The following is an 11,343-nucleotide window of genomic DNA, read 5'->3' as shown; positions in this document are numbered from 1 at the left end:
TCCTGTAGTTAATGGGTGTCCTAATTGGGGATGTGGGGTAAACTCTGATGTGTGTTTTGGGAGCTCTATCTCTGTAGTCGACGGGTGTCCTTGTTGGAAGACTTCGAAGTATCCTGCACTTTGCACCCAAAAATTTGGGATCACTTGTCATGCAATCTGGTAAGGGCTCATTATCCGGGGACAAGGATGCGTCCAATATTTGAGGTGAACCACGACTATACCTGCGTCCACAGATTAGAGAAACAGCTGGTAATAGAGGATTATCCTTGGCCGGGGAGATGCCTTATCCGCAAAGTTTTGAAGCCGTGTATGAGCCTTGGGCCTTTGTGGTTGGGCCTCATCGATAGACATTCCTAAAACTAGTAGAAGACGGTTTCCAGTAGGTTTCCCACTGAGCCTCGGGATTGAGAAATCTAAGCCCATTAGGTTCCTTGTTCCCCAGTAACTACGTTGGCTTGATTACTTAAAATATGGATACGTGGCAAATTGCAATTGGTCGGAAGCGAGAGCCATAAGGAAACACCACCAACCCTAAACAATCTCAGCCCCCAATTCATCATAACCACCATACTTCGGCGACTTTTCTGGCAAAGAACCACCATCGTAAATATTGATTCCGGTGACGAATCTCAAATTTTGTTTTTACCAAATTCCTCCGTCAACAATAAGTTTAGGACTGTCATTAGTCATGTGGTTGATGATAAGCCCTTTTTTTATTGTTTATCCATATTTTATTTTATTTTCAATAAATATTTATCGTTATTGATCTCTCTTTATTAAGAGTTTGTTACTTTTTCTATCCATATATAGGTTTTTTTTCTCTCTCCCTAGGAGAACCGTTTTGTATTTGTTTATTTTAGTTTCCGAGATCATATTTGAGATCGTAAATCTATAAAATTTGTTAATTTATTGATTTGAATTTTATAAAATCGAAATTATTATCAATTTTTTAAAGACGTGTCGAAAAGTTATGTGTAAATGTTATTCACGATTACAACATATTGTAAAAATATCCCTTTAAAAAGATCGCATTTTTTTGCGATACAAGCCAAAGAATTACCACAATCGAAGATTTGACGAATAATAGTACGAGGGAAGGAAATTCTAAGTTGTACATTTTATCACTTTTGACGATTTGTATGGATATTGTATGGTTGTATATTAATGGATCGTTTATCTTTCAAAAAACAAAGATACAAAGTCAAATTCAAACACATTTTACCAAAATGAAACGTCTTATGATCAATTACAAATCACATGAAAATTAATACATCTCATTACTAAAAAGTTTACAATTTTTTACAATAGTGCATACTCGTATTTTTTATATTCAATTTCTATTCAATTGTTTTTAAACAAAATTGGAAAAAAAATGTATTCAAATAAATTAAAAGTCTTGCCTTCTATGAATGAAATAGAAAACAATGTATTCAAATAACTTAGGGGTCATAGACTCATAGAGTAGCAGTACATTCAAATAACTTGGGGGTCATAGCCTCACGGCAGTAGCAGTGGGTGAGCATGAGTTATACTTAGAAAAAAGAAAAATAACTTCAAAAAATATTAAAATACATTTTGGGGTTTTATTAAAATACTAGTTCTTTAACCCGTGCAAGACACAGGTAATTTCTATAATTATTATTAATTTTTCTAATATATTAGATATATCTGCATATTTACGATAAATAGATTTATAACCCTTGCGAGTCACAGGCATATTCTAAAATATTATGTATAATTTTAATTAATTTTTAATTATTTTCAAGTTTTTAAAAAATTAAGTTAGTAATAATTGTTCCGAACTTAACATATGTTATTTTTGTGTGATGTATTTGTTTAGTACATATGAAGTTCGATTATTTTTTAGTTATTTAAAAAATTAAATTAGAAATAATTGTTCAGAGATTAACATCCATTTTTTGTGTGTAATGTTCATTTAGTACGTAGGAAGTTCGTGTAAAACACGTGCATGATTTACATGTAATTCGATTTGCGAGTAATTATTTGATACTATACATTATATTTTTTACTCAACATGATTTTCATGTACTCTAAAATTAGAAGGTTTGCATGTACTTTAAAATTAGTTAATGATAAATAATTTATTTTGTCAACTATACATACTAATTAACATGAAATATGTCATTTTACTAAAAATTTTGATGTCACGAAATCCCGTAATATTTGTAATTTTTGAATATCAATAATTTGTTATTATATTTTATTTTTTTATATACGATATATCACTTAAAATAAAATAATTAGCTATTAATTACAGTTTAATGAAGATTAGCTATTAATGGGTAGAGAATTTAATATGTTATAATAATATAGGTATTAATACGATATAAATAGGATGGGGTTAAAATGACATTTTACATCTTAGGGTACAAAAGTCATTTCAATTTAATTGTCCCATTGAACTCTCATTTGCTTTATTATATATATAATAGATTAGTGCAACAATATATTAGTGCTAATGAAAAATATCATTAACATTGAAAAACAAAAACTTTATTTAATTAAGTACATCTAATGCACCAAATTTCTACACAGTTACCAAATATTTTTTCAAAAAATAATAGCAACTAATGCTTTTACTAACGCAATGTAAATTTTATAAAAAAATAAATTATATAAAAAACTACCTCCACCGTGCCAAGCGGACAAGATATTCTAGTAGATAAATAACAGCAAACAGAATAACTGGTAATCCTTTAATCATTTACAAAGTCAAGTTTCATTCCTACACAGCAGAGCTATTTACATATTGCACTACTACTATCAGTCTATAACTGTCCAAAAGAAAATGAGAAAGATATGAAAGATAAGGTGTCTATAGATAGTATAAACTAGATGCATTATCTATTTATTTCAAACTGGAAAACAAACTGCAGGAGCAGGTATTGTCTGCCTTCGGATCATAAATTAAGAATCAGACTGTGGAGGAGGTATCCAAAGGATCTATAGGGAGCAAGTTAAATTATGATGTCTTATGCAAGGATGGTGGAAGACGAAGGACGGAGACAGCAAGCTCTTCATTAAGCTTCACAGGGATGGGTGGCATCTGCTTCATAATCTCTGGCAAGTCATTCAAGCTGCAAGAAACATATTGTTTCATCAGCTGCAAACTCGTCTGTTAACTAGTCCACATCACGAAACTAACAATTATAAGAAATGAAGACTTCAAATATGGTAACTTTATATATGAAGGCCATTTTAAAATCTTTACAGTGCAGAACTGGATCTATATTTATGTCTCCAACGATTAAAGTCATGCTTTGTGACCCTTCTCAGGAAAAGGTCAGGAAAGCAAAACAGAGTAAATTTTTACATACAATAACAATTTGTAATTACAATAAACTGATATGTATAGAAACAAAACAACTCATCATGGCCAGTGTAATGTAGTCAATGGCCCATAAATACAATTTGCCCCGTCTTTCTACTATGGTTACCTCAAAGAATTTATGGACATGAATGCCTAAGGCAGTGGATAGGCTACGCACAGTAATGTTTCAGCTATCACTTATAAGCGTTACAGCCTGAAGTTTAACAAATTATCCATTTCAAAATATTTAATTTGAAGAGTCCAACAGGCACTCTTCAAGTTTTTCAGGAGTTTAAGCTAAGCATCAAGTTTTTGGACAAAAGCACTCAAAAGGCAAAATATTTAACTATTTGGAAGAACATATTTTCATCTATATATTTTATTAATATATAAAAAAGATGCATAGTTCAAACACATGTATCGGAGCAGGGAGGGAAGGGAGAAACTACCTGCTCCAGAAAAAAAGTGAGGTTCCATCATTATACATTACTACACAAAGCCCGACCATGAAACTAAATGTTACCCTACTATCTATACACAAAAAATAAACTAGCATGGCAGATTATGAACATGTAAAAACTGAACGCCATACAAGGCTTTAGAAACTTAGTTATACTCACCAAGGAAATTAGTGTGAGAGAACAAGGGGAAAAGAATCACATATTAAGAAAAAGAAACATACTCATTCAAGATTGAAAGAATGTTGTTGCGAGCCTGGCGAAAGAGATTAATGTTATCATGATACTGCAAAATAAAAAGAAAAAAAGAAAGAAAATTAGGAAAATGATGACACAATTCCACGTCCAAGTAATGATGCAACAGGTGATCTGAAAATGAAGCCAATGAACCAGAATTTAAATCTCATTAATTACGGGGTTAGTGGAACTGAAATTGTCCAACTGCGTTAACTTCTCCTGTACAGAAAATTATTTGCAATCTTTTTCTACAAAAAATATCAATGGGGGTTGCGATACTTTTCCTCAACTGATCCACACTATGGCTACACAAAATTGCTTTGGAAATATATAATCAATTGTGTATAGCAAAAAATAATGACCACTGTGCATATAAATGTCAAAAAATAATGTATATTACCTATGTCAAAATAGTGTACTGAGAAAATGACAGCTCATACATAAACAAGACGACACAGATATAAACCGATGATGGATGACCAAATACCAAAATAATTCTACTTTAGTAGACAACCATGTTTAAAAAAGAGTTCCTCACTTGCACAAGCATGGAACTAATTTTAGAATTTAATTTAGCGGATACACTACTAGCAGGTTGAACAATACAATTATTATGATTATTATTAAGAAAAAGAACGTTGTCAATCAAGCAAATCATATTATATATTACATGAAATCAAGGTAAATGAGACACAATCTCAATACAGAATTGTAAGCAAACTAGCAAAGTTAACCTTAAATCCTCCAAAATTTGCAGAAATCTGATCCAGGGCTTGAGCATTTTGTTCAAGAAGTTGCCCAGTTGCACCACCAATGGCTGCAAATGACAACATAATCATTTTATAACAGCATCATAGTTGATAACTGATATCCGCCGAAACATGCAGTACTTAATATTAAAGCAGAGGCCAAGAGATCTGGAGCTTGTTTATTCTAAACCTTTTAATAATTACAGGGTCCTTTAAGTAAATCTCATTCTACCTTAATGTATTTAATACTCATGCCACAAAATTTTATGACTGGAAACAGAATTTTATCAAGCATGTTAGTTTATTTGAGTGAATGTGTTTTCAATTTGTGTAGCAGTTACATAATGATTTTGATTCTTGTTATTTTAATTTTTAGTACATATGTAGTACATGCTTTGCACAAGTTATGATGCAGAACAGTATTAAAAAACACGAAAAAGAATAGATATTTGTGGATTAACTGCAGAAAAGCCACACCTAGGGTGATTCAACCGAAGAAGTATCCCTACCCCTAGGACTTCTGTTAGGATCGCAACCCATAACAAGAGAGAAATAATTCTCAATTTCAATAATAATCAATTCTATTCAATAAACCAAATTACAATTGTTTATAAACTCCTAAAACTTGACCACCAACTAAACTCTTCCAAATAAAGGAAACAAATCCTTTTCTTATTCTCTTACCATAATATAGAATATTTTTACTAATGGTTATATATATCATACTACATACTAAATTACAATTAAATCTATTTCTAACTAATAGTATAAAATTTCTGCAAAAAAAAACTAATAGTATAAAATAAATACAAATCAATATTCTAATTTTTAGTTCCTCATCATTCTCCTTACCTTTGAAAAAAAACTTGTCCACGAGTTTTACAAAATTTGAGAATCAACGAACAAAGAGATGGTGTGTCGTGGCACTCGACATCAAATTCAAACTTCATAAGCAAAATCTTTGGAAGCTAACATGATATGATATCTTGATATAGTAACAGCTCCCAATATTTCATCTTCTCCAAGAAAATCAATGTGCTCCACCATAATGGTGTCAGTCTCCTTCACCACAATTTTTTCAATCTTTGTAACCTTATCTACCTCTTTTTCAATGTTTATACACTGAACTTTTTGAGGTTCAAGGACAGTTTGTTGGATGAACGGTATCAGTGAATAGTGCCTGACTGATAAAATAATAATTGTAAACAGTTATTTTCAAGTTAAATTGTGGGGAAGGTGTTCTATAAAAGGTTTAGTCGAAGGGTTGTGAGAATGGGTATACAATTAGTGAAAAGGCCGGTGTTTGGGGAGGAACGGTGGCTCTGATATGCAGGAGAATATTTTAACACGGAAAATGATAGATATCTCTAGATTAACCACAAAAAACCCATGCCTAAGATGTTTCAACCGAAGAAGAATCACAACCCCTAGGATTTCGCAACCCCATAAGAGAGATTTGTTAGGATCGCAACTCATAACAAGAGAGAAACAATTGTCAATTTCAATAATAATCAATTCTATTCAATAAATCAGATTACAATTGTTATATAAACTCCTAAAACTTGACCACCAACTAAAATCTTCCTAATATATGAAACAAATCATTTTCTTATTCTTTACCATAATATAGAATATTCCTACTATAACTTATTTACTTATATATAACATACTACATATTAAATTACAATTAAATTTATTTTTAACTAATAATATAAGATAAATACAAATCAATATTCTAATCTTTCGTTCCGCGACTTTGGTTCAGGACAAAGGTTAAAAACAAGTAAAATGACAGATTAATGTGGATTAACTGCAGAAAATCCACGCTTAAGGTGATTCAACCGAAGAAGAATCACTACCCCTAGTCGAAGGGTTGTGAGAATGGGTATACAATTAGTGAAAAGGTTGGTGTTTGGGGAGGAACGGTGGCTCTGATATGCAGGAGAATATTAAAACACGAAAAATGATAGATATCTCTAGATTAACCACAAAAAACCCATGCCTAAGATGTTTCAACCGAAGAAGAATCACAACCCCTAGGATTTCGCAACCCCATAAGAGAGATTTGTTAGGATCGCAACTCATGACAAGAGAGAAACAATTCTCAATTTCAATAATAATCAATTCTATTCAATAAATCAGATTACAATTGTTATATAAACTCCTAAAACTTGACCACCAACTAAAATCTCCTAATAAAGGAAACAAATCATTTTCTTATTCTCTCCCATAATATAGAATATTCCTACTAATACTTATATATATCATACTATATATTAAATTACAATTAAATCTAAACTAATAATATAAAATAAATACAAATCAATATTCTAATCTTTCGTTCCGCATCAGGCTATGTGCTTGTAAACAGTAACAACATAAGAAGAAACAATGCCCTATTGGGTCAACATCTTGGACCATGACTGTCAGCTATCATATGCTTTACATAGGTTAGATGCTTGTAATCTTACCGAGTGCATGTCAACATCTATCAGACACTACTAAATATTCATAAGAATGGCTGAATAATTGTAAAGATTTAAATCAGGATAAAGCAGGAGTATGTATATTACCGTCTAGACCATTAGACTATAGACTTATCTACAAACATTGTCCCCATTTAGATAATAAAATTATTATCTGAAAAGGTATTCCTTAGGGTGAAGATAAAGAACAGAGACTGCCATCTTAAAAAAAAGGGACTGAGTCTGGATGCAAAAAGTTCGGCAAATGATGATGATGGATATGTTGAATTAACATTACATTAGGAACACATTCTCATAAATATGGAAGGACTTTCCTAAATAATTTTTTTTTCTTTCATGCTCTGAGAGTATCTAGCTACTTTCTCATGTCTATTGTGCACTTAGCTATAATGATACACGCCAAACTGTATAAATATGTCTACAGAACAAGAGAGAGGGTGTGGAAACCTTGGTATGAGATGCCATCATCATTTTCCATAGACACCACTGCTTGAGCATAAGGAGGACCATTGGAACGGTTAGTAAGATGAGATGATGATTTACCTGAAGGATCAGCAACTTTTTCCTGAAAGGAAGGAAATGTGACAATATAATGTCAGTGCTAGAAAAATTAAGTCAACTACCTTGTTGCTTTTCATATTTCAACCAAGTCACAAATGACTGAGAAAAGGTAGTATAATACTAGAGAATGTCCTTGATTTGCACAAAAGTTTCCGCATTGGTTTACATAAGAGATTGTGAAAATAAAAACGTGGGAGGGGGGAGGGGATGGAGGAGTGCATGAACTTTACTTTTCTCTCTCTCTCTCTCTCTCTCTCTCAAATTCAAAAAAAAAAATTGTAACAGTTTATGTTTTCAATTTGCCATTTTGAATACCATACCTTTTTGTCTTTGTTTTTCCTTGATGAATTATGATCATCTTTCCTCCGCTTTCCATTCTCCTTTTTCTGGAAAACAGATTTGCAGTTAGTACTGCAATAACAAAGACACTCAAACTGCCACCACCGCATCACTTATGTTATGTGAATTGCTTATCACCACATGACATAACATGTTACCGAGCCCCAAAGTTTTTACAATGAGCTTCTTTTATTGCATGTCTTGTTTGCATGTAAAAGGTTAGTGCCTTACTGGCTTATGAAGAAAACTTATTACTACAATTGTATGTGAGATTGTGAGTCATTCTTGGTACAATCTGAAGTTCAGACAGAGTAAAAGGGTTGCAGGCAACTTATTACCATATAACATGAGGTATTACAGTGCTACATTAATTTTTACAAGAACAACACAAACTTACAAACAACCAGAGTTCAACTTGTGGATCTGTCATATCTCTGCTCTAGTTTAGTTTATATGGGCTAACTAGCCGAACTGATGACTTGTTGATAATTGGTTGAATCTGTATCTTATGTTGGGCTCTTTTTGTGTTTAGACCAATTAATTATGTTTTTGTATGCAGTAACTCATTTATGAAATAATTTTTGTTTGGTTTTCAGCAGAGTTTGATTTCATTATTGCCTGGTACCTATCAACAATATGGTTAAAAGTGTTTACAATTGACTTAATTAAAATTACATTATGCACTATACTTAATATCTGCTGGGAATGTAATAACCTGGAAACAAGTCAAAACAAATAGGGTGAAGCATAGTGTCCTCAATTCGAAAAAAATAAAAAAAGGGGTTCTATTAGGCCACCACAAGCGGCCAAAGAGTGCTACAAAATGTTTGTATACCTGGTAACAAAATTGTGAATTGTTCATATAAATATCCAACAAGACTGACTTACAAACATGAGAATTGACCATTTTCTTTAGTTGTAGTGATATAACAGGAATTTGCCTTAGGACTTGTATATGTGTATCATAATAGTATCCTTGGGTAAATTGAAACTAAGGCATATCAGCTGATAAACAATCAATTGAAGATCTCACGCTTACATTTATCCATCTACAACGCAGGGCAACATCCCTCACTGTCTTATCTTTTAACTGCATTGCAATTTTAGCATATTTGGTGATGATAGATTCCGAGGCATATCTGGGAAAAAAATATAAAATAAACAATGCATCAGATACATATGTATATGTCCAGGGGATAGTAAGAACAATTCTATATTTAACAATGGTAAACTAGCCACAATAAAAGAGATACAGTAAAACATAATAAAAAACTATCAAACAAATTGACAATGCAAAGTTCTATGCAGATGTGTACATTCCTATTCCCTACTTGTTTACTTTGCGTTACAACGCAAGAAGCCAAATAAATATATATCAAAATGATAATAAACAGTGCCATGGTAAAAGTTGCATATCACTAGAGAAGTAATGATAAGTTTTTGCCTTAATAACAAATTACACACACACACAATTTAACCAAAAATAATATCAAAATCGAATTTTTTTAAGCGAGCCTAGCCAATACTCTGATTGAATCATACACTCTGTGTAAAGATTTGGTTTTGAATTTTACCGCGGGCGTTAACGAGTAAAAAAAACCATAATTCACAGACAACAGTCACGACACAATAAGATCCAAATAACTAAGAAAAGGAACAAAATTATACATATACACAACTAAATAAGCAATTACACCATAATCAAATCAAGCAACAATCCATTGCATACACAATTACACACATAACCTAATTAGCTAAAAACAAATTCAACAACACAAATATACAAAAAGATAAACACAAAGAGAGAGAAAGAGAGGGAGAGAGAGAGAGAGTACTTGGTAAGCAAATCATGCAAAAGGGTTTGCTCATCGGGGCTCCATTCAACAGAAAGGCCCGGATTGTGCTTAAGAGCAGCTTGAGTGGGGCCCAGAGCAGAAATATCAGGCACCGGAATAGAGTTACAGGTAGGGCCATTTCCATTGCTAACACCAGCGCCACCAGCAGCACCAGCTTCGTTTTGATTGTTGTTATCACCAGATGGGTTCGCACTCGCAGCCATCGATAAAACCCTCAAAACAAAACCGCAAGTAATTATGTGTGGAATTATTTATATGCAAATCAGCATAAAAGAGATATGGAAAGGAGGGGGGGGTTGATTTATTTAAATTAGGAATCGATAAGGGTGGAGTAAAGAAGATTGTAGAGTTTCCACTTTTGTGTTTATATATAGGACAAACTATTGATAACTATGAACTGTAACAGATATTAAGCCTCCCCCTAAACTTAAATATAATTATAAAAATGTCCAATTTGGAAATTTTCCTATACTTTTTGTACATGACAAAATACTAGTACTAAAGTAGAGATAGTTTTATATTACTACTGTCTTTTTCTATTCATTTCATCCCTCTTTAAATTTTCGATATTTACATACTGTTTCAAATTTATTTTTGGATCAATATCGAGTAAAGTTAATGAGAAATGTTGGGTATTTCAATCCCCTAACTTTTTTTTATTCAAATGATGATGTATCAATGTAGGGGTAATAATTTCTCTTATTATTATAATACGGATCTACACTTGCATAAATATGCGTCCTAAATCAAAATTCATCCTATGTCATGGCACGTTATTTGTGAAAAAATTAAAAATAATTTTTTGAATAACCTAGCATTACTCTAAATGAGAATCCAATAATTGTCAATTAATTTAAATCTCAAGTCGATGACTTAGATTTTATAGTAATAATAATAAATAAAAATATACATGCAAATCAACTACAAAGGGAGTAAGAGGATGCAATATTTATTAAAAATATAGCATTTCTCACAATTGAAAGACAATCAATCAAATATTAATGTATAACAATTTCCTTATATACAAACAATATCTTTATATATCTCACACTAGTAATTTGTATGTATTTCCTTTTATACAATATAAACTCTTTTTCAAAGTTCACATTGAACTTATTCTCCAATTAAAATTGAAAGTTTTGTAATAGAAATAGAAATACGCAAATTCATGCCTAGAACATATTTTACATATAAGCCTAATCAGTAAAAAAAAAGTTTATTCTATTAAATTAAATAAGTTTTTCCCATAACGTTTAAAAGTTTTTGAATTTGTCAAAAAAAATTAGACTCTTGATTTCGTAACGTGATTCATAGAATATATGAAAT

The 11,343-nt window shown here is 31.7% G+C and overlaps 1 protein-coding gene across 1 annotated transcript; it reads right to left on the bottom strand.

Moving 5' to 3' along the window:
- Nucleotides 1–2,680: 2,680 nt before the first annotated feature.
- Nucleotides 2,681–10,412, bottom strand: LOC141707552 (uncharacterized). Its single transcript, XM_074510767.1, has 7 exons — nt 9,997–10,412; nt 9,201–9,300; nt 8,143–8,208; nt 7,709–7,826; nt 4,761–4,843; nt 4,014–4,075; nt 2,681–3,098 (listed from the first exon to the last, which is right to left on the bottom strand). Exons 1-7 carry the CDS (start codon nt 10,218–10,220, stop codon nt 2,984–2,986), a joined length of 768 nt encoding a protein of 255 aa, XP_074366868.1. The 5' UTR covers nt 10,221–10,412; the 3' UTR covers nt 2,681–2,983.
- Nucleotides 10,413–11,343: the final 931 nt, after the last annotated feature.

Source organism: Apium graveolens, chromosome 2 (assembly GCF_009905375.1).
Source record: "Apium graveolens cultivar Ventura chromosome 2, ASM990537v1, whole genome shotgun sequence".
Taxonomy (NCBI): domain Eukaryota; kingdom Viridiplantae; phylum Streptophyta; class Magnoliopsida; order Apiales; family Apiaceae; genus Apium; species Apium graveolens.
Note: the sequence above shows the minus strand (reverse complement) of the source record. Positions and strands in the feature narration are given on the sequence as shown.